Raw genomic sequence first — 27,922 nt, 5'->3', positions numbered from 1 at the left:
ATGAAACTCAAACTTAAGTATATATGTTACGGAGAATAATGTAAATACTGTCAATAACGTTATTAACTGGTCAATATCGACAATGGCCTGTTGAATTAGTCATTGTCGACAATGGCTGGATATTAACGATATTGTCCTTAGAAACTGGACATTGATGATAATTTTAAATTCTTGATAACATTTCTATCAATGTCCAGCCAATGACAACAATGCCAGTTGTTAACAATGAACTGTCAATACTGATGGAATGGCCCCGTCCCATTCAAACAGTGAATCGAGATTGTGGCCAGCATACAAGAGAGAGGTCCTAGAGAGAGACAGAAAAGAGCCAGGGAAAATTTGGGCCGTGTAATTTGACTTGCCTATATAAACTTAAATCGGGGAAATGGACCTCATATTTTTAACTTGGTAGGGCTGATGGGCAAAATTTAAATACTTTTTTGTATTTAAATGTGCAAGAACTCTCTTCTTCATTAAAAGAAGTACTGGTTTTAGTCTTTGTTTTTGGCATACTTATTCTATTTTGTAGGTTTTAGAACTGTGCCATGATATATTTAATAAATATAACTAATTTTATTGTGTATCATTTAATGACAATGACAAAAAGAAAGACTCAACACAACATGAACATTATCTAACGTATGGGTCATAACCTCTATAAATTTTATTTATGTTGGACCGATTGCCAAAATATAATAACAAATAACTCTGGCCTAGTGGTACACTAATAATTAAGACAATTATGAGTCAAAACAGAAACCAACACAAAATTTTGAATCTGTTATCAACCTACTCAGTTAAATATAAAACAAATTAGTTGCTAATTACAGATATCTTTGAGATAGACAGAAAAAACTAATGATGACATATTGCCATTTATATTGCTAAACAAGATCATAGAAAAAATGTTTAAAAGCAGAAGTTAATGTTTTCTCAAGCTATTTTCTTGTGAAGTTTTACTATATTTTGCTATTTTTACAGGCAATATGCCATAATTTTACTTTAAAATAAGTTAATTTTTATTTCCACTTCAGAAATGGTTCTAAAAAATGATTTCTGAAGTGGAAATTGACCACCAACTTTGTTACAGTTTATGTAAAACTAATTCGTCCACAACCTAACCTCAAATATCCTTAATTGCTGAAAAGATTAAAACAATGGGGCCATGCATTTTCAATTCAATCTGTATTATTTAATTTCTATATTAGGAGGGCCAGTCAGTATGTAATTTATTGGCAAGTACAGTAATATATGTTTTTAAGTTAATAATTCAGCAAACTGATAACAATTTATTATAACTACTCATTTATTTTTGGTAGATCTAAGCAGCAGTTACTGGGGTCTGTGGCCCTTAAGCAGTTGGCTGTCAAAAAGGAGAAAATTCCATGTAATACTAGGCCTTTGTATAACTTAGCTATGACTGGGGTTATCGTCTGTTTCACAGGTTTTCGGGAAAAAGAAGAACTAGTAAGTATACTATTAATTATATTTGTGCGCATAGTAGAACATCTATAACTTGGATCTTTCCATTTACTATTTTTGTTGAGAATAAGCCATAATTTTACTCTAAAACAAGTTTATTTGAGTTTCAATTTCCACTTAGAAAATTATTCTCTAACACCTAGAGTTTGCACTGCAGGTATGTATTATATAAATAAAAAAGGTCCAAGTTTTATATGAAGATGTGAGAGGGTCGATTCAAATTGTTTTGTATCGACGGATCGACGCCAATAGATATTATGTAAATCAGCATTTCTTCAATGGCAGGGTCTTTAGGTAATAAATTTGAGATATGTATGAGGTAAAAAACTTCCAAGATATTTAACACAATCTCGACCTTTTTATGGTAAAGATCCATTTACTAAGAAATATAATTATAAAGAGCAGTATTAACACGTTTGGTGCATGTAGTGTCACGAAGGTTTTATCAAAGGTGCCGATGACGCATAAGTGGTGTCAGTAGTACTGTGTTACTAATTGAATGATTTAAGTACATGGTACCAGCCAAGTGACTCTTGTTCAAGATGGGCACCGAACCTGTTAAGAAAGAAGTATTTTGTGAATGGAATACCAAATTCAAGATTCACAAGACTATATAAGACCAACAGCGACATACAGATGTGAGACATGGATACTCAACCAAACAACAAAAGAAACAGTAAGAAGATGGGAAAGGAAAATACTCAGAAGAATATTATGTGGGAAGAGAACAGAGGAAGGGTATATAAGAAGGACAAATGAGGAAGTTTATAATATTTACACAGAACCACAAATAGATAGCGTAATAAAATCAAGAAGGTTGCACTGGCTGGGCCATGTAGAAAGAATGGATGATGACAGAGTTGTCAAGAAAATAACATGGAGAGTGCCAGAGTATAAAAGAAAGAGAGGAAGACCACGAAAGCAATGGAGAGAGGCGGTAGTAGAAGACCTAAAAGAAAAAGGAATAACAGACTGGAAAAAGTTGACAAATAACAGAAAGCTATGGAAAAGAACAACAAAGCTCTGGGCCTAAAAGGCCTGTAAAAAAGCTGCATACATATGTTTTGTCAAAATGTTACACGCTATAACAGTTAACAATTTTTGTTTGAAAATATTTGTTACATATAGGAACTTCTTTTATTGGTTAATTCTGATATACATTTTTTTGCAGGCAAAATTAGTAACTTTATTACATCACATGGGAGGATCTATAAGAAAAGACATGTCTTCCAAAGTGACCCATTTGATCGCAAATACTTCTGGTGGCGATAAGTACCAATACGCAGCCACCTTTCGTGTTCCAGTGATGAATCCCAGTTGGGTAGTTGATAGTTGGCAACGTCGAGATGACTTAAACTTTACCGGAATTATGGAGGAACATGTTGTAAGTATTTGTTGTCGAATAAAAAATATTAAGCACAGTCGCAAACTATTTCACAGATTATTATTCTATTCTATTATATGTAATGGAGATCGTGACACTTAGAGTTGTCAGCCAAAAGATTAAGAACAACACAGAGGGCCATCGAACAACCTATGGACTAGCTGGCAACATCAACAACAAATCAAATAATACTGTTCCGATAAATAGACAAAAACCAAATAGTTTAAACTATGACAAATACAAACCAATTTTTGGAAATAAAGTAGTCAGTAATTTTACGACCGTCCCTAAAATGGGTCACGTTCATGTGTCGCGTGTGGGTGTAGAAATGGAAAGTGAGGATCTTTTAAATGTTCTAAAAGAGACTGCTCCAGATATTAATTTTAAATGTGTTCAATGGCATAAAACGGAAACGGCATCATCCTTTAAAGTTTCTTTCCCCTTAGAAAAACTTAATGAAATAAATAATCCATCTTTATGGCCCCAAGGGGCAATTGTTCGAAGATTTAAATTTAAACGAAATTTTCAAAACAGTGCAGCCGTATTGGAAAAGGACTAGTCAACACAAATGGAAGAAATATTGATGTTAACGTAGGAAGTTTAGAAGTTCCTGAAAAACATAATAATATTTTAATTGGCGATAACTTGGTGAGTGTGTTCCATGTTAATGTTCAATGTTTAGCAAATAAAATAGAAATGATTGATTTATTTTTGTTGGAATTTAACTTTGACGTTGTCTGCTTCTCAGAGCACTGGCAGAGTGAAGCAAATCTCAAATACATAAATATTGATAGGTATTTACTTGCTAGCAGTTTCTGTAGGAAGAATAAAAAGAATGGTGGTACTGTAATCTATGTTAAAAACACTTTAAAATTTGAAGCTATAAACTGCGATAGTTTTAATATTGAACAAACATCTGAATTTTGTGGAATTTTTCTTCAAGATATTAACACTGTTGTATTGGTAGTGTATAGATCTAGTAAATGTAACGATTTTAAGTCTTTTTTCAAAAATTTTGAAAATCTATTGGATCACATTATGAGGCCAAATTTGAATGTAGTGATTTTGGGAGATTTTAATATTAATTTTAAAGGAAAAATCGCCAAACATTAGTGAATTGACTTCTATAACATCATCTTTTGGTATAAAACAAACAATTTATGACTATACTCGAGTCACTGCTACATCTGCCACTTGTATAGACAATATTATGACAAATTTTGAAGAAAATCAGTTTGAGACAAATGTCCTTGAACCTTGTTTTTCAGACCATCGTGGACAGTATATTAAGTTAAGCAAATCATCAAATAAATTAAAATCAAGTTTTTGCACTAGAGCCTTTACACAGGAAGGTATTTTAAAAATGAGAAACTTTTTATCAGAGTTGGACTGGAACATTTTTGATAGTGATTTTGATGTAGATTGCTTAGCAACGTTTTTAATAGATAATTATAATTATGCAGTATCTCATTATTTTCCACTAAAAACATTGGTTATTAAAAATAAAAAATATCCTGTAAATTGTTTTAATGACAACTTAAAAAATATGAGAAATTATCTGCACTCTTATAAAATACGTGCTGATTCTACTAAAAATCCAATACATTACAACGAATATAAAAAATACAAAAATCATTATAATTCTGAGTTGAAAAACGCAAAAAAGATGGCTTATGAGAAATTAATATTAACATCAAAGAATAGATCCAAGACGTGTTGGAAGATAATTAACTATGAGCGTAACAAAACAAATAGTTCACATAATATAACAACCAATTTATCTTGTGACACTTTCAATAACTTTTTTGTTGAAATTGCTGAGAACATTATAAAAACCCTTCCTAATACATCAGACGACATAATCTTGAACTATCAAAACTTCCCAGCTCCATTGAGTTCATTCTTTCTATCTCCAACTACTCAACAAGAAGTATGGGAGGTTATAAATTCACTAAAAAATTCAAATTGTTTGGATACAAATGAGCTAAACGCTTCTTTTATAAAAAATACTTGTGAAATAATTACTGATCCTTTAACACATCTCATTAATAACATTTTTTCAATCGGGATATTTCCAACTGGATTTAAATACTCCAAAATTGTTCCTGTATTTAAGAAGGGCGATCGTGATCTTGTAGACAATTATAGACCAATTTCTATCGTTTCCATATTCAGTAAAATAATAGAAAAAATTCTGAAGCAACGCATAATATCGTACTTTGAAACCAATAACTTTCTTACCAGTTCACAATATGGGTTTAGAAAGAATCGTTCCACAACTCATGCACTCTTAGATGTGATGAGTGGCATAGTGGATGGCCTGGAGAAGCATAACAAAACTGCTGTAACGTTGTGTGATCTTTCAAAGGCCTTCGACTGTGTTTCTCATGAAATTTTACTAAAAAAACTGCACTTTTACGGCATCAGAGGTACTCCTCTAGAACTAATTAAATCTTATCTAAGTGATAGATACCAAGCAGTCAGATACGGAAATTGTCTCTCTGAATTTAAGCATGTTAAGCATGGAGTTCCACAAGGATCTGTTTTGGGCCCTCTATTATTTATTATATATGTTAATGACTTGTTAATTTTATGGCTCCATGTAAAACAGTACTATTTGCAGATGACACTACTTTTATTTTTTCTGACAGAAATCGTTCTCTTTTAGAAACTAATTCTAGGAACATAAATTCAAATGCTCAATCATGGTTCGCAGCAAATAAACTTAGACTAAATGACACCAAAACTCAAAATTTATTTATTTCAACTAATCCATTCGCTGCTCATGTGGAAAAAAATACTGTAAAATTGCTGGGCATGACAATTGACAACACACTGACTTGGTATAACCATATTGACCATCTCAAAGGCAAACTTTCCAGTACTTTATTTTTACTTAGACAACTAAAACTTGTTACAAGTGTTGATACCTTAAGAATAATTTATTTTTCTCTCTTCCATTCGTTTTTAAGCTATGGCGTTATTTTGTGGGGAAACTCTTGCAATGCACTAACAATATTTAAATTGCAAAAAAAAGCAATTAGAATAATTGCAAAAGTTGGTTACTTGGAATCTTGCAAACCATTATTTATTAAATATAAAATAATGCCCTTGCCAACACTATGGCTATACAATATTCTCGTGGAAACACACAAAACTGCAGATACTTTAGTTAAACAGTCTGACTTGCATAATTACAGCACAAGAGGTGCAAATAATATCAGAACAGTCAAATATCGTTTGAGTAAATCACAAAAAAACTCAATTGATTTTAACATATATAATGTCCTACCTATGGATTTTAAAAACCTTACAATCAATAAATTTAAAGTCATTCTGAAAAAATATCTACTGAGATTTGCTTTTTACTCGGTTAGTGAATATTTCGATCATTTTAAAGCAGTATCATGGACATGAATATTACTCACTATGTTTTCCGATGTCATATTTTGTAAATGTGCGTGAATGTAATTATATTTCTATATGTTATATTGTATATATGTACACATTATCTCATGTATTTTATATATATCAAATTGACTTGCTACAATTCAAAAATTTTTTTTGTAAACGTAGTCAATAAATTTTTGAATCTTTGAATCTTGAATCTTTGAATCTATGTTGGGAGTAACTCGAGAGAGAACATATATCGATAGCTTAGTGTGAAAACCTCGTTTTACAGAAAATTTTACATGAGTGACTTTAAACTGAATTTCTGCACACTCTAACCCAAAATATATGTGAAAAATGTATGTGTAATGATCTAAACATACTAAGAATCAAAAATATGTAAAGATATTTTTTTTGTTTTAAGTTATAGTATGCAGAAATTAAGTTTAAAGTCTCTCCTGTAAAATTTTCTGTGAAATGAGATAAGAGGTTTTCACACTAAGCTATCGATATGAAACGAGGACGTGAAAGCAGGACGAAGGTGGAAGATGTAACTGGGAGAATTGCGCAAATGAAATGGAACTGGGTAGGGCATGTGGCACGGCAAAACAATGACAAGTGGACGAGAATCATTGTACATTGGAAACCACGAGAACACAGTCGTAGTAGAGGAAGACCACAAAAACGATAGCTAGACGACATCAAAGCCAAAATGGGGAGAAACTGGCACCAAATAACGCAAACAGAGAAGAGTGGAGAGCTCGTGAGGAGGTCTTTGGCCAGGAATGAGTAGAGTAGAGTAGAGTATTTATTGGTAATAATGTACAAATGTACTTTTACAGGTCAGCAATAATTAAAATTGTCTAAAATTACATTAAAAGTTGACACTACTTCAGTAAAAAAATGGATGAAAACAGGCTGAAGAAGAAGATTATTCTATTACTATTGTTACTAATTTCTATGGGTATTGTTTGCCGGTAACCGTATAGACAGATAACATGAAAGTAAACAGTGGTAACCTTTATAAATTAATTTCTTGTTAAATTTTTCGGTTATATATGTTACAGTTCAAGTTGATTATCCAGTTGGAGTTGACTTTTCCTAGTTCGAGTCGACTCAAACGGCTAGTTTTAGTAAAAGTTGATTATAAATATAAAATGAAGATTTTTATTCAACATTTACTAGTAAAAGTAGACTCCAACTAGTTAAAGTATACTCTTCCCAATGCCATTTAGTAAAAGTTGATTCACACAAACAACCGATTCTAGAAAATATATGTTACTGTATATTATGTTCAAATCGTGATATTTATAGTCCAGCCTGTATCGTCGCCTCCGTTAGGTAAATCATTCCAGTTCGATTTTTTTGCACAAACTTACTCAAAAAGAGGTCCTTATAACGAATCCACATGGTGTCAGGTGGTACCGTAATCGAAAAATTGTTTAAACAATTTTTTTTTAAACAAATTCACAAAAAAAATTCACTTCAGACATTTTTTTTACATCATTAATTTGGGTCTTTCGGAGCAAAAGAGGTCTTTTGTGATTTTTCTGTAAAATTTATTGTTCTCGAGTTATACGCCATTTAAAATTTGAAAAATGCGAAAATGACCATTTTCAAGGCTTAATAACTCAGTTAAAAATTATTATTATGAAAGTCAGAAAGTCACCAAATCAAATTTTAACGACCTCCCTACAAGGTACTGAGAGATTTGTCATTGTATTACTAAGCTGTTATTTTTAATTATTAACAATGAGCGCTATGTGAGTGCGACTGAGATGCACCATTGGACGGTCGGAATGGAGGATCTTACTCGCACTCACATTGACGGCCGCCTCAATACGCTTTTAGCGCTCATTGTTGATAATTAAAAATAACAGCTTAGTCATAAAATAATGACAAAAATTTCTTCAGGATCTTGTAGGGGGGCTTTACACTTTGATTAGGTGACTTTCTGACTTTCATAATAATAGTTTTTAATCGAGTTATTCAGCCTTAAAAATGGTCATTTCGCATTTTTCAAATTTTAAATCGCGTATAACTCGAAAACTATCAATTTTAGAGAAAAATCACAAGAGACCTTTTTTGCTCCGAATGACCAAAATAATTCTAAAAAAGAATGTGTGTGTACTTTGTACGCACGTAAGAAGTTATGCTTCTATTATATGATTTAAACGAAATTAATATACTTTTTATTTATATTTTGTTTAAATATTAAACTAATTTATACTTACTACTTCTCAAACATTTTTATTAGAACAGTGCCAAAAATTAAAATAATAAAAGAATAAAACACACACACAAACACATTAAACAAGCCACAAATGATGTCTGAACATTAATTGTCGAAAATTTTTTTAACTAAATACGTATTTTCTGAAAATACAATTATATAATAAATATACTTACAATCATAAAATGTATTAAAAAAAAAACAAAAAAGAAAGTTTCTATTGGGACTCGAACCAGCGCTGATAAGAGCGGTTGGTATTGGAATTCATTCGCCTTCTCCGCTTAGCCACGGACACTATGTGTCATTATTTACGAAGATCGACTAACTAAACGGATTAAACTTGTGATATTTTGATATTTTGAAAATTGATCAAATTATCTTAATTTTGAATTGAAATGATTTAGAATTGAAAAAATACAACAAAACATAGAGTAAAAAACAATATATTAGGTGAATATTGATAGAAATTTTGATAGTAATCAAATTATATAAATAAAAGTATTACATACTATGTATTTTGGCAGATCAAATAGGTAGGTTTATACCCATGATACATTAACAATTATTACGTACCTGTTGCTTTTAAAAACTATTTAAAAGTCACTACAATATTATAAACTTTTTTGTTTCTGTCCTCACAACAATAAAACTAATATATTATACATTTGTTTACCTTTACCTTTACCTCCAAACCACAGCTGCCATATCGGATAATTTTTGACATGTCATTTGAACATCCAATCAGAACAAAGTTATAATGCGCATGCGCCGGGCTGATAGGTTTTAACATATAAAAAAATCACCCTCTATCGCCGGTAAAGAAGTATAACTTCAAAAATTTGTCCGGAGTGAAATACTTAGTTATTTATAAAACAGTTCGTGAAGTAAGCTTTTTGCGCACGCACGCGATGTTTAGAGCACGAGCGGGCCGAGTGCTATACATCGCCTAAGTGCGCAAAAAGTACTTCACGCACAGTTTCATACAATATTTTATGTACCAAAAAACAAATAAAAAAACTGCAACTCTTCGTCACTGGAATACATTCCTATTTTACAATTTTTTAGAACTTTGACATTTAAAAATTAAACTTCTGTCAAACCACAAAACTGTCAAAACTTTTTTTGTAATTTATTGCTCACATGTCATCACCATGACAAGGCGAAAGTTCAGGATATTTGATTATATGAAAGTGTGCTAAAAACAGTGCGAAAAAGTAAATCCCATTTAAAATACATTATTACTTCAGGCACACTTTAAACCCTTCATGTACTGCTATCTATAATGACAGTTTTCACAAACTAAAAACTTATACATAATATGAGGTAGAGTAGATAAGAATTATTTTTGTGAATTTGGTTAACAAAAATTGGTTAAACAATTTTTCGACCGCGGTGCGGCCTGACACTGTGCATTTGTTATAAGGATGTATTTGTTTGAGTAAGTTTGTGCAAAAAAATCGAATCAGAATAATTTACCTAACGGAGGCGACGCTACAGCCTGGACTAATAAGTAGTTGAAACGGTCAAAACAAAGAGACGCACACTCATCAAAAATGCACGTGAGATTATACTCATATAAATTGTATAATCTACTTTTACTAACAAGAGTTAGGAAGAGTCAACTTCAACTAGTAAAAGTTGATTTAAATTTTTCAAATCAACTTTTACTGCTCGTTTCAGTTGGAGTTGACTCGAACTAGGAAAAGTCAACTCTAACTGAGAATCAACTTGAACTGTAACATATACAACTACAATTATTATTTTACTCTTCTAGGCCAAACACAAACTGAAACCTTTTCATGGAGCTCGAGTAGGTTTTGTAGGATTTGCAGAAGAAGAAGAGAAACATATGTCTGAAGTGTTACTACTTAATGGGGGTGTCGTTACCAGTGTCGATGACGTTAACTGTACACATGTGGTAAGTACACAATCCAAACATTATTATTTTTCTTTAAATGGAAATAACAATTGGAGGGAATGTTTCACTGTAATTATAAATAATTGTTTTGAAAATCATAATAAAAGACGGAAATAGATATCTACCAGTGAGTCAAAATAGTGGAATACAAGTGTATATTTCGACGGTTGAAAGGTAAAAGGTTGTATCCCACAAATCAACTTTTTTCAGGAAGTAGAAAAAACGTTCCATTTAAGTAATTTGATGAGGAATTAACCTAATATTTTTTTTTTCATTCATTTACAGATAATATTATATTGACCTACAAATTAATGAAAAAAATTATTAGGTTAATTTCTCCTCAAATTACTTAAATGGTACGTTTTTTCTACTTCCCGAAAAAAGTTTATTTGTGGGTTACAACCGTCAATGTGTAAATTATTTCAACATCACAATAGTGATGGGTTTTTTATTTCAAACACCTTGTTTTGAGAACTTAGCTGCTCACTATTCAGGAGTGTATTCATTTTCATAACTAACTTTTGGTCACATTACTACTTCATGTACTCATCTCTTCAATTAGGGAAACAATAATTTAACAGTTTCTAATTTGCCATTGAGTTTCCTATGATTCGTTAAATGATTCACCGCACAGAATATCTACTAATATTGTATAATAATAAAATTGTGGTAAAACCAAAATAATACATCCCGTTTTTTATTTCTAACCCGGTCTGTATAGACAAAATTCTCTACAAAAATAGTCCTTATTATTTTTTTTCCTAAGAGTCACATTATACATGATATGCACACGTTTCCACACCACCTGTGAGGTAGTGTACTCGGCGCGTTTTTTTACCATGGTTTCCCCTGTAGGTCTACTCCACTAACTGTTTTGATAATTTTAGGACAATTTAAGGAAACAATACCGGTCAAGTTCTAGGTGTTACCTTATCATTGATATTGATTATTGATATTGCTATTGATTATTAGGTTAACTATTGTTTTGATTTCTTTAGATATTTTAATCAGATTCATATTCTTGAAAGTCTACTTCAACAGTCAAGTCTTCTTCGATTTCATCTTCTTTCTCTTCCTCTTAATGTTCAAAAATTGTTCAAATGTCACTGAGTCATTGGTCTCTTCATTAAAATCACAGGAGTCTTCCTCTGTTGTACTAAACTGGACATTTGAGCAAGACTGACGTTGGCAGTTGGTACACGCTAGAGAACACAGCAGCCCGACTTTTTTACATCTACATTTGGCACTACAACCTTTTTGCAATTGCAAAAAATAGTGTTAAGGAGTTTTTCTGGAGCAGGTGGGAGTAAGGTTTTAATCGGTTCCAGAGTATTATCTATTAATTTCCAACCCCAGTCTTCTGGATTCAGTTCATTGCCTAGCCATGTTTGAACTTGATAATATACTCGATACAAATGTTGAAAAGCAAATGCTGATGTTGGAGGAAGACATGATAGTTGTACTTGTTTCGCGTATTTTTTACAAAAGTTAAGTATCAGTATTTATCAAGACAACTAATTTTTTTGGAGCTCCATAAACCGCAAGAAGAAAGCGAATTCCTTCCGTAATTATTGTTTGCGGTGTGGAATCAAGTTCAGTAAAAACTTTACAGGAGTCAGTCAAATCTTTTTTTCGAATAATTTAAGTACTGACGTTTTGCCCCTTCTGTACATTGCTGACGTTTTGCCCCTTCTGTACATTGCTGACGTAGTGTCGCAGCCGGTTATCGCATGTAAAAATAAAATGTACTTTTGGCATTTGGGATAAGCTGATAAACTTTTCGAAGAATATATCTCTGTTCGCTGTTGAGCCCTTCCAGGTTTCAGAAAATAAATAACTTTTTCTACTGGAGTCCTTGCAGTAAGCAGTACTAACAAATCAACATCTTCACCAACTACAATTGTTGTGTTTGTTACCTTAAATTTTTCGATTGCTGTCCCAATTATAAGGACATCTGTGTCATTTTTAGCTTGTTTCACTTCAGTATTCGCAGCTATTAATTTGTCAGTTAACATGGAAATGAAACGAGATTCATTATTAATGTTGGCGAAAAATTGTTGTTGATTCGCTGGAAGTGTTTATTTTCATCATGTTTTTGTAGTTCGACGACGTTGTTCTGCAGCTTTAATATTCTTTGTTGAGTCACTGTAGCCGTCAAATACCACTATCCCTATAAGCCCGTAATGTCTGCTAAATGGTAGACGCTTGTAATAAGTACTTATATTCACTTAAACTGAACCTTTAACACTAAAAGAAACAGATAATATGAACAAGACCTACGGACAATACTGTAGCCATTGTTTACAATAGACAATCTGTTCTTTTTTAAACAATGGTATAGCCAAATGTTTTTCAAGACCACGTGGATAGAGGAAATTCAGTTTGGGACTGATTATCTTTTGAAGAAATATTTTCAGAATAGTATATTATATAAAAGAGACACACATAGGCATTTATACTTGTCTTAAGTGCCACATTATGTATATACGTAGCTTATATGTGCATATAATGTATAAAGTAACTTTTAAAATCGCGATTTCTCAGGAATGGTAGTTCCTTTTGTAGAGAATGTTAAGATCTACAACTTCGGTTTGATTTTTTTTTTAATAAAACTTACCGTTTTCGAGAAAAATCCAAAACATCTTTAATGTTGACCTTTGACCCCGAATAACTTTTGTTGTACACATGGGATCGATGGGGACTTTTAAAACTTTATTTGTTATGGTAAACTCTAGCTCTCCGGCAATTTTTTTTTATTTGCCGACTATTTTGATGTCTAAGTTGACCGGATTATTCTTATTATAAATAAAATTTACAATGCTTGTCCTGCTTACCCTGCTTTTGATATATTACATCTATATTTTTACCTTTTCTGAAACTTTGAAATTTGTACAATCGGTTTTTTTTTTAAATTATATGCATTACATCCACCTTGTATGTTACTATTAATACTACTTTGACTTTACTGTAATGACGTTTCTTCACGATATAAATTCAACATTGCATGTTCAAAGTCTTCAAATTGATATGTGACTGTACTAGTGGGCCAATTGTTATTAGTAAATAACTTCGGAATCAATTTTTTAGGCGTATCACTTTAAACATTGAACCGTTTTCTGTCTTAGTATTTTTTCGAAAAATGCTTAATTTTCGAGGTATTTGTAATTTTTTGTTGAAAAAAATGTCTAAAGCTTTATACCTAATCTTTAATGTCCGACTGGTTTATTATTTGACAAATAATGACATTATTTCGAAGTCTATTAAGTACGAAATAACGCCCAAGGGCGTGCTATTGAAAAATAACGCCCTAGGGCCTATTAAATTTAAATAACGAGTTAAATACTGTCAAGTTGACAAATAAAACTCTAAGTAAAACTATGGTTACCACAATTACTTTACGACTATTTCTGGTAAATGTAGTTATTTGAAAACTAATTAATTCAAAATTCATTCAAATTTTTTGCATATAAAGAATAATTTAGTCGGACATTAAACGTTGAAGGCACCACGGGTATTATAATAATAATGCTTTCGGTCAACGTATATACCTCAGGCCGAAGGCCCTCGGTCTATACACCATTGACCTCAAGCGTTATTATCCTTATAATACCCTTGGTACCTTAATAACTATAAACATTCAAGTACAAGTACATAAGAATATATTGTCAGAATATTTTGCAAAGTTGCAAGTTTTGATTGGGAAAATTTGTTTGTGGTATTAGAAAAACAAATGGTATTCAGAAATTTTTCAATGGTATGGCTAAAACGTATGTATTATATAATATTATGTCCTTTGACAAAAACTATGTTTACAAACGCTCTTACAATTATTTAATATTACAGTGAAATAATGAAAAATACATTTTATTTTTACTCTTTATTTTTTTAATTATTTGATTTTTTTGGGGACTGATAAATATATGAATTTTATTAATGTGGACTATTGCTATCATTTTCTTACAAAATACTATTTAATAAATCCAATTGTAGTATCTTGATAAAACCAATTTGAGATTTTACAAGTAACAGAAGACCATTTTGATAAATGTTTCATTATTATTGCTTATTTATTATAAAATGTCTCGTGAGTCTCTGAGAAAATACAGAATAGACAGCATTGCCAGGTTGTTTTCTGTAAAAAAAAAGAGAAGAATAACTTCATCGGTCAGATGTTATATCATGCATTGTGTGGAATGTGGCTAAAATGAAACTTATTTATCAGTTATTAAATTACAATTAGATTGAATTAAAAGACACTAACGCTTTATAAAGAGTAGGAAAATAAACAACGCAGTTTAGAAGGACCCGGTAGTCACAATATTTCTATTACTTTTTATATACTTTTTTCTTCTAATCCGTCATTTAGGTATAAATCTCTTTTCTTTGTAAAAAGAAATAAATTCTTCGATACACTCATGATAATCCGGTTTTCAAATCACAAGTCATTAACAAACTCTTAAGTCACGCCTCGGTACCTAAGCTCCAATGTCGTACAATTACACGCATGTACACGCTTTCATGTCGTTGGTAAAGTAATGCCAACAACGAAAAATAAATATTGTGTTGTCACTTAGCTCTACAGATTGCTCAGTCTATGTTAATATATAGTCCGTCCGCTATAACTTTTCCCATGCGGTACGATTCATTTTCAATCAAATTAAGTCAAAACATAAATTGAAACGAACGTCGATGTGTATATACATTTTGTATACTGTATATACTATATATTACACACATCGGCGTACGTTTCACTTTCTGTTTTGACTTAATTTGATTGAAAATGAATCGTACCGCATGGGAAAACTTATAGCGGACGGACTATATACGTCTATGTTCATTACCTATCTTCAACCACATATAAGTTCCGTTGATAAAAACTGGTAATGCAAAATTAAGAGTTGATATGTTACGATGTATGAAATGAAATAGAAAAGAAAAGTATTATTTTGTTTGAGATAGCTTTAGTCCTAAAATGACTTTATTTACATTTACATTGGGTCAATAACTTCATTTCTTCCATCTTCTAATTTCTGTTGGAAAACTTTGGCTTAAATTTAGATTAACTAATCATCATATTTCAAATATCTAGCACAGTGATGGGTTTTAGGTGATGGAACATGCAGAAATCTACACACTAGAAGCTGCTAGTGCACCATTATCCCCTAAAGTTTCCTCTCCTCCTAGCCGTTCAAAGACGCCTAGAACTCCTTCATATTCAAATGTGGCCAATAGCAACATGTCACTCAGCAATTGCTTCAAAGTCAACCAAAGTTTGGCTTGTCTTGAAACCTTACACGAGAATTCGGGAGATAATAACTTGGAGGACTTTGACATTGGTTTCGATCAATCATTTGATCCTAATCTAACACCACATAAAAGAAAGAGGAAATTCAATTCTCCTGAACAGTCGAGTATTCTGGTTAAAAGAAAGAGAGACAAAAGTTACAGCGAAAGAAAAAGGAAAGTGTCAGAATTCTTCAAGACTCCCATAAATTATTTCTCCAATCGTAGGAGGACTATAGATGCGTCATCTTTAAATCAAAGTTTAAGTGAGAGTGTTATATCAAGTTCGGGTATATTCAACGTAGAAACAGTACAAAATTTGAGCTCATACAATGATAACACTCCTCAAAATAGTAAGAAAGGACCAAAGAAAAACCTGTTTACACGTACTTTCAGTTCTTCAAAGTTTCGAAGGACCAAGAAGAGTATAGATCTGAATGCTACCAAATTGTCGTTTGGAGAAGCTTGTGACGTCGAAGGCAGAGAAAAATTGAACGCTACCTGTTTTCCCGATATCTCCTTAAATCCCATCACCACTAACACATACGAGCTTAGCAGTGAACATGCGAGGGCATCAAGGAGAACTTCTGTGTCTGCTGTTGCGGTACTAACTTCATTTGACTGTTTTAAATGTTTGTTTTAGATATTGAAACTTTCTTCATTCAATTCAATTTTCACAGTTTTTAGATGTTTTAAAGTGTATTGGTTTTAAAACGTATTAAAAAACTGGTAAAAGAACGTTGCTTTCAAAATGTTCCAACAACTTGTAATAAAACAAACTGTTATGACTGGTATAGTTTCCCCAAATTTCTCCAAGGGCACACAAAACATTTCCAAAAATATCAATAAGAGTTTAGAAATATACTTTATGATTGGAAAACATTTATACTATGGTACATAAATACCATTGAGCTTCCACTGTCAACAAATTTAACGTACTATTGGGCTAGCCCGTACTAGTACCCCTCCACATTGCCAAAGTGGCATGTCTGCCGTCGAGTCCTACCCTGCTGCAGTTTACATTTTTATTATACAGTGATGAGTGCGCTAATAATAGCCAAAATAACGCAAAAGATGGATACATTGTGAAATAAAAAGAGATGAAACTAGTAGAGGTGGAAATTATCGATATAAACGTATAAATTAACATTACATTACACAGTTTCCCACCTTTAGCGGTCTGTGGCAGGAGTGTTTTATAAAATTCTCATGTCACAGTTACAGTCATGTCACAGTTGTCATACTCCTCCGATACGTCTAAAGGTGGGAAACTATGTAACGTAATGTTAATTTATACGTTTATATCGATAATTTTCACCTCTACTAGTTTCATCTCTTTTTACTTCACAATGTATTATGTTTTTCATCTTTTGCGTTATTTTGCTTTATTTTGCTGGTTATTAGAGCGCTCATCACTGTAAAGAAAAGTTCTGTTTTTCTGTCAATAATGTCGTTTTCTAATGAAATACATAGTAGGTACATAATATCAATGAAAAAAATCAACTTGGTAAAATATTTAAATATTTTAAATGTGATGTAAGTAAAACTGGTATAAATAACAACCTTATATTCGATTGTTTACCTGTTGCAAAAAAGGTTATGTAGTTTTTCAACTGATTATTTTAATAATAAAGACGATCAATTAAAAGGCTGGAAACTGCATTTATTAAAACATGTTGATCCTAACACAAGACTTCATGGAAGATGATTATTATACAGGGTGTCCCAAAAAGATTGGTCATAAATTATACCACACATTCTGGAGTCAAAAATCGTTCGGTTGAACCTAACTTACCTTAGTACAAATGTGCTCATAAAAAAAGTTACCGCCCTTTGAAGTTACAAAATGAAAATCGATTTTTTTTCAATATATCGAAAATTATTGATTTTTTATTGAAAATGGACATGTATCATTCTTAAGGCAGGAACATCTTAAAACAAAATGATAGTAAAATTTGTCCACCCCATAAAATTTTATGGGGGTTTTGTTCCCTTAAACCCCCCAAACTTTTGTGTACCTTCCAAATAATTCATTATTGTGAATACAAACATGTTACAACGACAAACATGTTAAACACATTAGTTAAACACATCATTTTTAAAACTTTTTTGTCTCTTAGTATTTTTTCGATAAGCCACTTTTTATCGAGATGCGGCTTCTTTTTTAATATATTTACATAAAATATTTATGGGGGTTTTGTTCCTTGTTCCGTTTTGTTCCCAAATAGTTGTGTACGTTCCAATTAAACTATTATTGTGGTACCAGCAGTTAAACACAGTGTTTTTAAAACTTTTTTGCCTCTTAGTCTTTTTTTGACATGTCCACTTTTTATCGAGATGTTTCTTCTTTTTCAAAATATACCTAAAAATGTAAGTTATAAATAAATTTTCAGATTATTAACAAGTGTTTATAATCGTACTTAACCATATATCGTGGTGGATTCGACCAATATTCAAAATATCTCGATAAACACTGGCTTAAAAAAAAGTACTAAGAGGCAAAAAAGGTTTAAAAACATTGTGTTTAACTAATGGTACCACAATAATAATTTAATTGGAACATACACAAAAGTTTTGGGGGTTTAAGGGAACAAAACCCCCATAAAATTTTTATGGGGTGCACAAATTTCACTTTAATTTTTTTTTAAGATGTTGCTGCCATAAAAATTCCACATGTCCATTTTCAATAAAAAATCTCTAAGAGTTTTCGATATAGTCGAACCCGCTTATTGGAATAGCCTTCGTGCCAAGCAAAAGTATTCCTATAATCGGGATATTCTCATATCCGGTCATTTGTGCCTGGTAGAAACGTTTCGGGAACTCAAATTTATATTCCTTAAACCGGGATATTCCTATAACAGGTATTCTAATAAGTGGGTTCGACTGTATATGAAAAAAAAAATAGATTTTCATTTTGTAACTTCAAAGGGCTGTAACTTTTTTTGTGTGCACTATTGTATATAAGTAAGTGAGGTTTAATCAACCTATTTTTGACCCCAAAATTTGTGGTATAATTTATGACCAATCTTTTCGGGACACCCTGTATATTACTTCCAGGTAATTTTATTTAAGGTTAATTTAGGTACTTTTGAGACGCCTTTTTAATCTGTTTTCATAAACTATACTAGTATTTTTATTTGATAATTTTAGCGAAGGAATTGCATTTGGCCTTAATCGTGCAACTTTTGTTGGCAAATCTAAATAATAAAGGAGAAACATTTAATCATATGCTATGAAAAAAAATCAGAAGTATATAAATAATAATCATCTTCCTTAAATCGAAGTGAACTCTTGTGTTAGAATAAACATGTTTTAATTTTAATACAGTTTTCCAGCCTTTTAATTGACAGAAAAACTGGAACTTTCTATATAATACAATGTAAACTGCACCAGAGGGCAGACGTGACACTTTGGCAATGTGGAGGGGGTAAGATTGTGGGTTAGCAAATAAAATTTTGCATCCCCCGTGCACTGCTATTTTGTTTGCGTTAGACAGCTGATGAGTTACCAGTAAAGATAATGATTGAAATGGGGTTTGAATATCTTATTATATTAGCTTCTAAAAAAAGATATCAGATTAATTTGAACGAAATTTTGGATGTAACATTTTTTTACCTTTTGAGCCTATTGTTTCTTATGGGTTCATTTTCTACTTCATTTCATATATAAATAATATCACAAAGAAAGAAACAATGTATATAAACATTTTTGGTTGATATCACATTTATCACATTAATCACAAGGCCGTTTTTGGCTATTTTAATTAATTAAAGGCAAATGAAGATTCTAATGTTCTAAAGCTATCGTAACTTTTTAGTTTGAATAATGAATATTATCTGATTATTATATATGAATGAGTATTATCTATATAAATTAGAAACTAAAATGGTTATAATTTTTTGTTTGCTAAGGTAGAAACTGCAAATATTTGTATAATAAATCTGTATAATAATTTTAACAGATATATTAAATTGATAAAATAACTACAATATACCAAAATCACAATAAAGATGAACTAGAAATAAACAAACCAAGACACATTGAATATTACTAGGGGCACTCCCGAATCATTATTTACAATGTAGATCACTGTAAATCATTATTTCGGAGTGCTCCTAGTAACATTCAACGTGTCTTGGTTTGTTTATTTCTATAGTTTATTTTTTAACCAGGAGGAGTAAACTAAAAAGACAGATTCACACCCAAGAAAGTCACTAGAAAAATCACCAAATACATCTCCTTTTTTGGTTGATCTAGTCGGCCCTCAACGGTAATCCATACATATTTCATAGAGTTTCAAATACAACTGCTTTTTATATAAAAGTAGACTAACAATCTAAAAATTATAGGAATAACACAGAAAACACAAAAATCGCCGATATAACTTAATTAACCTATGAAGTGTCACTAGTGTCAAAATTTGATAAATGTCATTAGTGTCAAAATTTTATAACAGTGGAGTAAACTTGCCTGCGGTTGGACCAATTACAAACAAGCAATACAGCGCGGTAAATTTGAATCACTCCTCTTGGTTAAAAAACAAACCATAGTGCATTTTTATTGTGATTTTGGTTATATTATGTCTGGCTTCTCAAATTCAAAGTGTTAATATGTTTGTAATAAATATGTTTTCTTAGGTGTCCCTATTTCTTATTAATTATCATAGATCATTTCTTTTGCCTTTGTTTTTTTTTGTTGCCAGTACTGTTATTGCGCTACCGAAAATTCTACTGTATAGAATCGTTACCATTACAAAATTAAAAAAAAAAAAGACAATAACTTTGGAATAATCAATGATTTGTATAATGCTATAGCCAGTGACATTGTGCCATCAGTTTGCGATAGAGCATGCATCGTTTTAGACAATACCTCATTATCAGCATATTAACATGTCAATTTATAAACGTTCGTTTTATAAATAAGATTAAAATGTTGCGATAAAATTTAGCGACCATATTATTACAGATGATAGCGTGTGTCTGCGTAACTTGGAACCATAGGGAAAACGTTTTTATTGTTAATTTTACGAAAAAAAGTTATATTTCATAGAAAGTTCTGCATGGTCTAAAACCTAAGATACAACCATCAAATATCAAATTTTATCTCTTACTTTATGTTTCATAATATCGAAAGTTGTTATTATCAAAAATTGGTTGGTAATTAAAAATTATGTTTTAATTATACAGTGCTCAACAATTGATACGGATCATCTTAAAAATTGGTCATTTTTAATGTCTGGAATTTCCTAAACCTGTTGTCCGATTTAAGTGATTTCTTAACATGTTATAGCCTTATTCTTTAACAATATCGCTATTGCTTTATAGATAGGGGGTGTTGAAATTTTTCTTACAAACTGACGATTTATTTATTGCTCTTAGACCGGTTGAGATATGCAAATGAAATTTGGTGGGGTTTTAAGAGGTAGTTATTATGCATTTTTTGACTTACAATTAAGAATTTTATGAAGAAGTAGTAGAATTCCTTCCCTCTCGTCTTCACTGCAGCATCCATTTGACTTGCAAATTGTAGAAGTCTTGGAGGTGTCACCAGGAAAGTGTACCAATAAGTTTTCAATTTAAAAATCTTTTAGTAATATTTTTAATATTTTCAATATTAATAATTTACTATTAGGATTGAAAACTACTTCGTCTTTCAATGTCAGATGGCGCTAGCCACCTACTATCATCACTTCAGTTGCAATGGGTGGGAAAACCTCTCGATGCGAATCAGTTAAAATATGGAGAACAGTGCCTACGTTCTTTCCGATGAAGGCTCCAATAAGAGCCGAAAATCGCGATTCAAGGGCCTGGACTGCACTCCGTATTTTAATTGAAAAGTAAGATTGTTTTGCCTTCGCATTGCAACTGAATAAAAATGGTATACATTTTTATTTTAAGAATTTTATGTTCACCATTGGCGCACATAAGGATCTAATTACCCGTATGCGCGTCAATGGTGAATACTAAATTCCTAATTGTATATCAAAAAAATGCGCAATAACTACCTCTTAAAACCCACCAAATTTTATTTGCCTATCTCAATCGGTTTAAGAGCAATAAATAAATCGTCAGTATATAAGAAAAATTTCAACACCCCCTATCTCGGAAACGAAGCATTTGCGGACATACTAACTAGAAATAAACAAACCAAGACATGTTGAATATTACTAGGAGCACTCCCGAATCATTATTTACCATTCTAAACATTGTAAATCATGATTTGGGATATACAGAGTGTAGATCATTATAAATCATGATTTCGGAGTGCCCCTAGTAACATTCAGCGTGTCTTGGTTTGTTTATTTCTATAAAGCAAACTGCCATTATTTTTGCATGCAGAATTACCCCTTAAAATTTGCCATACTTATTTCAAAACACCCTGTATTGATGAAAAACAATGCTAGTTGTTAAAGTACCTAACTTTTTTATTATCCACCATAAACGAATGAATCAAAAAACAGATTGTTAAGAAAACATGAGGCTACAGTTGGGTTTTAATTTCAGTATTTTATAAATGCTCGAATATTGGACACGGTGTGGTGAACTTTGACAAAAAATCACAGTTTGATTGGTACACCTGGTATACAATGACAATTTACTTGTCTATTAGCAACGATATCATTACAGCGATATTGTTAAAGAATAAGGCTATAACATATTAAAAGTACTTAAATCGGACAACGGGTTTAGGAAATTCGAGACATTAAAAATGACCAATTATTAAGGTGATCCTTATCGCCTGTTGAGCACTGTATATGCAAATACACCCTTCTAATTGAAAAAAAAAAAACTTTTTCTCAAATTTATTACATTTATACCGATACCGAAAATAATTTTTATTTATTACAAACATAATAACTCTTTCGTTCCGATAGAAAAAAGGTTATAACTTTTCAATGTTCATTAGATTTTTAATGTATTTTCTTTTGTGAAAATTTTCTTATTTTTTATCGGAACGGAAGAGTTATCATTTTTGTAATAAATGAAACTGATGACTATCGGTAATTTGGGAAAATTTTGGAAACATTTTGTTTTTCAATTGGAAGGATGTAATTGTCAAGTATAAAGGTACTTTACTCTTGAGCAAAAGCAAAGAATTGATAAAATTTTATATCTGATGTGCATTTTAAATTTTAGACCATGCAGAGATTATTATGAATAACTTTTTTTTCCTAAAATTAATAATAACAAAGTTTTCCATATGGTTCCATGTTACGCAGACATACTGAATATGAACGTTCAGTTAACGTTCAGTTTGCGGATAAAGGGTAAACGTTATATCATATTTTATAATAATTATTTTACCATTTGAATGAAGAAAGTTTCTATTGTCATCAGAATTCTGTATTCAATAATTAATAATACAAAATGCACAATTCTGTATGATCGTTCAAAGAGCATCCTCAGACCTGAGCTTTAATATTTGCTTTTTTAATTTTCCTTAAAATATCACGTTTATGTATGTGCTTTTTGAAACCGTAGATTTTGAGAATACACAATTAATTTCATCACTTTCAAATAATTCGATAATGGTTACTGAAACGATAGATTCTTTAACGTTCTAATTTTCCCATAATTTAGGTGGTGGACGAGTCTACAGTGACGGAACGACCCGAGGCTCCTTCGAAGGTTTGGATCGTAAAGGCGGAGTGGTTCTGGACCTCGGTGCAGAAAGAAACGAGCTTGCCGGAGAAAGATTATCTATTTGATGATGTAAGTATTATAGATTTACTGTCTTTACCTAGGTACAAGTCGACAGCAATATCTTACATCGCCAAGGTCAAACCGATCGAAAACTTTGGTTACGCGACGTTGTCAGCTCAATCTAGTTTCAAAGGTTTTTCGGATTTTTAGTTACCCGTTTCACAGTAAAATTTCCTTCTGCGTAAATTTTAAAACATTGTGTATAATTTCACGGGATTGTGCACTTAGTCCAAGTAATGAAGCTTAAAATAGGACAAAACCTCGCAATTTTTACAGAATGGATCGATTTGCTTGAAAATTTGAGAATAAGTAGTGGAGAGTCCAAGGATCATGCCAAAAGGAGCTTTTACCATGGGGCTGGTTGCCACCCCATCTCGGGGGTGGAAATTTTTATTATATTTTGTCCGCAAGAATTGGTCAAAACATTCATTATAAGCAAAAAACGTTTTATACATTTTTTTGATAAAATTAATAGTTTTCGATTTATTCGTTATCGAAAGTGTTAGTTTTATATCGAAAAAATCAATGTTTTTAATCATTTTTCTGCTAATAACTCAAAAAGTTTTCGTTTTATCAAAACAACTTTACTTAACAACAATGTACCTTTTGAAAAAATAAACAAAACCTTTTTTTTTATTTTCTTAAGACCAATAGTGATCGAGCTATACTTCATTATATATTGGCTCTTCTTCGTCAAATGCTAAATATTGTAGTTTCAAAGTCAAAGGACGGGAAAACTATGCATTTTTCGAGGATAACTTGTTGAAACTAATTTAAAGTACCTATTTAAAAATATATACATGTCTCCATAAATAAAAAAAATCTAGCTAAACAAATTAAGTGACTTATCATGAAAAGAATGTCAGTCCCTATTTTTTTTTTCAGCAAAAAGGTGATCGTAAACAACCCCCTAATCACCACCCTAATTAAAATTTCTCATTGACCTGATTTGGTTTTCTTGATTTGTGTATTGTTAATAGGTTCTAGAAGTTTGATCCGCTTAGAATGATTAGTTTTTAAAAAAATGGAGGTAAAAGCGAATAACGAGTTTTTGTAGTTTGGTAAAAAATGCCCTTTTCTTCAGAATAGAAAGATTAGCATCAGAGATACGAAAAAATATTTAAATATGAAATTGTAGCTTATTTAATTCCCAAGAACTTGATTTGTAAAATTTTTTTACGGCAGAAGTTGAGTGAGCTATTGACAATTAAAACTTGTAATATCATGCAAAAACAACCTTTACCAACCCTTTCAATGCCACTTCATTTTGTGACTGAGAATTTTAAAAATATTTAATATTAACAGCCTTATAGATCTTGTAAATACCTACAAAATTCTTTTTTAACAAACTTTCTAAGATAAAAAATAAAAAAGTTTCGGTTAAAAAGTCAATATATTTTTTTGAAAAAAAAAAGGAGAAATCCAATTGGAAGCATAATAATGTAAGTTAGCGGTGCTTTTAGTCATTGGTCTTATTTATTCTTCTTTATTTATGTATTATTAATACATACTAGAAGTTTGACTGGCTTAGAATGATTAGTCTTAAAAAAACTGAACTTTAAAGCGAATAACGAATGTTTGCAATTTAGTAAAAAATGACATTTTCTTCAGAATATAAAGATTAGCATCAGAGATACGAAAAAATGTTTATATATGAAATTGTAGGTAATTTAATTCCCAAGAACTTGGTTTGATATAACTTGTTCTACGGCAAAAATTAAGTGAATCGTAAATGAGTATACCATCGACAAACATTGATTTTTTAGATATAAATTTAACACTTTTGATAGCGAATAAATCAAAAACTATTAATTTTATCAAAAAAATGTATAGAAAATTTTTTGCTTAGAATGAATGTTTTTATTAATTTTGCGGTCAAAATATAATAAAACATTTCCACCCCCGAGATGGGGTGGCAACCACCCCCATGGTAAAAGCGCCTGTCGGCATCATATAGATTTTGACCCATGGACTATCCACTACTTATTCTCAAATTTTCAAGCAAATTGATCCATTCTGTAAAAATTGCGCGGTGAAAAGCTTTGGTTCCTGGACTAACTTAGTGTCCCATTTTCACGGCACTTATAATATTCATTTTTATTAAAACAATACTGAATGTATTCTAAATAAACAACTATTCGACGATTTTATCTGACAATCAGCCCTGTGATGGATGACTGAAAGTTATCTTTAACGTTTGAGTTAAAGTTAAGATAATTCTCAGGGATAACGATGCCCATAACTATTTACGTAAATTCGGTGTGATGTATCCATCACCGTTATGAGATAGTTATTTCTTCGACGTTAAAAGAGAGAAATAAGATTTGAGTAACAAAGTTTGAAGTAACAAAGAGAACCTTATGTAAAAATAGTACAAGTTGTAGTGAGTGCGAGAGATTGATCGGAACATGGCACAGGCTTGACAGGATGGGAAGATAACCATAAAAGCAGCGTTGCCAGAGTTGGTACAATTGTACCAATTTGATACAATTAACAACCAAACTTTTGATACTAAAATATCTTAATATAAAAACCTCAAATTTTGTGATATAAGAAATTTGCTTCAAATAACATTAAACGACGTTTTAAGTTTTTCTACAAAATGTGTTGGTTTAGTACATTTTGTGTCACTATTTCAGTCATTCCAGTGCATTTACAGAAATTTCTCTGGCTACACTGCATATGTTTATAAATTTCAACTTATATTCAACAATTATATCTCGATTTGATTTTTGTACCTGTGATTTTTAAAATTTTATTACCCTTCTATTCTTAAATTATTAGCTTTACTTTTTATTGTTAATTATTGTTTTAATCTTATTAATACCTACGTGCTTTTAATTGTTATTTGAGGTCTATTTTTTGGATATTTTTAATTTTGTACTGCTTTATATTTGATATTAAATTAATAACATGCTGCACAAAATCCTAGGGCAACCTGAAGCAGCGTTCTTCGTTGAATATTCACTTGATTTCTATCTAAAAACAAGTCAAAAGAGAAACCTAACTTTACATAACTACAGAGTTATCTCATAACTTGAGGTGTAACGTCTCGTTATAAAGTGACAGTTGATATATCAGATAACTCAAGAACTGTCAAGTAGTTAAGTTAAATATGATACATCACACCAATTCGAGGATTATAACTTAACTACAGGATAACTTTACGTTAAAGATAACTTCGCTCATCAATCACAGGGCTGAAACTGTTTTATAGTAATGAATGATGCACATGCTACATATTTCAATACGTGTCTTAATGTTTTTGGTTTGGTCTACGTTTGCCAATTATAATACTACTGTAGGATTCGTTAAAGACAATCGTAATAAAAGTCCGTGTGATGTTTAACAGTTTTAAATAATAAAATAGACAACTAAAATTATAGATACTATTAAATTGACGAAATGTAAAAGTGTTTGTGTAATTGCGACCAAAATTTACGTGTTCTTATTCTTACAAAAATAGATTTATTCGGAAATAATTGCGTCTAATCAATATTATAACCGGCTTGTCATAACACCCGTCTTAAAGCGTCTAAGTTGAGTATTTTCCTATTATCCCAAATAACACGTCCGTTTAGGTCCTGATGTTAAAATCGACTAACTGCATTGATTCCCACACTAACCAAAACCGTCTCCTTTCTTCCCCCCTTCATGCTTAAATCCGAAACTATTCAAATTCTACTGAAATAAATTTCACTCCCTATTAGTAATAAAAATTAGTTCACAGAGTTGCGACTGATTCTTACTTATGTCTTAGGCAGGCCATTCACGATCTGATTTGTGGTACCTCTAGTGTTATTACTAGTTGGATATTCGGCACCATTCACGCCCCAACATTTTATCTTTCTGGCCTCCAACTTCAGTCTTACCTTTCAGTCACCTGTTTTCACGGTGGTGTACACGGCTCAGCCAAAAAATGTATCGAGTAAAGTCTATGCAAAATATAATTCGGAGGATTTGTGTTTTTAAAAATTGGGTACATGAGTTGAGGTTGCATAATTCATCCAGCCTTTTGCATCCAAAGTTGAACATAGGCTTCCCCTAATTTCTTCCAGTTCTGTCGCTCTTGGGCTTCCTGCAACCAATTCCCAGCAACTCTTTTGACGTCGTCTGTTCATCGCGTAGGTCGTCTACCTCTACTTCTCCGATCTGCCCGTGGTCTCCACACTAATTTTTTGGGTCCATATCCCGTCCTTCATTCTGACTATTCGCTCTATGACATTTGTGACGTCTGTCCTTCTGATTTCCTCGTTTCTAACCCTGTCTCTGAGAGCCAGTCCAAGTAATCATCATCATCACGTAGCGCTACAACCCTGGGTGGGTCCTGGCTGACTGTACAACTTTCTTCCAATTTGTTCGGTCTTCCATCAACCTAGGGTCAAATGGAATGTTCATTTTTCGGAGATCTGATTGATTGTTATCTCTCCATCGCATTCTGGGACGTCCGAGTGGTCTTTTGTCTGTAGGAATCTCCTCCCATAACAGTCTTACAAGTCTCTCGTTATGAAGTCTGCGCACGTGGCCTG

General features: G+C 31.7%; 1 protein-coding gene across 3 annotated transcripts in view; it reads left to right on the top strand.

Annotated features, from left to right (window-relative positions):
• LOC126880490 (protein ECT2) overlaps positions 1–27,922 on the top strand; it is a 125,074-nt gene that overhangs the window by 1,357 nt on the left and 95,795 nt on the right. For 2 of the 3 annotated variants that reach the window (XM_050644367.1, XM_050644368.1), the window contains exons 3-7: positions 1,320–1,467; positions 2,654–2,866; positions 10,264–10,407; positions 15,515–16,294; positions 23,271–23,402. In XM_050644367.1, coding sequence (XP_050500324.1) covers positions 1,320–1,467; positions 2,654–2,866; positions 10,264–10,407; positions 15,515–16,294; positions 23,271–23,402 — 1,417 coding nt within the window. The remainder of the gene's footprint in view (positions 1–1,319; positions 1,468–2,653; positions 2,867–10,263; positions 10,408–15,514; positions 16,295–23,270; positions 23,403–27,922) is intronic. The other variant, XM_050644369.1, reaches the window with a different exon arrangement.

The sequence above is a fragment of the Diabrotica virgifera genome, chromosome 2 (assembly GCF_917563875.1).
Source record: "Diabrotica virgifera virgifera chromosome 2, PGI_DIABVI_V3a".
In the NCBI taxonomy this organism is placed as follows: domain Eukaryota; kingdom Metazoa; phylum Arthropoda; class Insecta; order Coleoptera; family Chrysomelidae; genus Diabrotica; species Diabrotica virgifera.
Note: the sequence above shows the minus strand (reverse complement) of the source record. Positions and strands in the feature narration are given on the sequence as shown.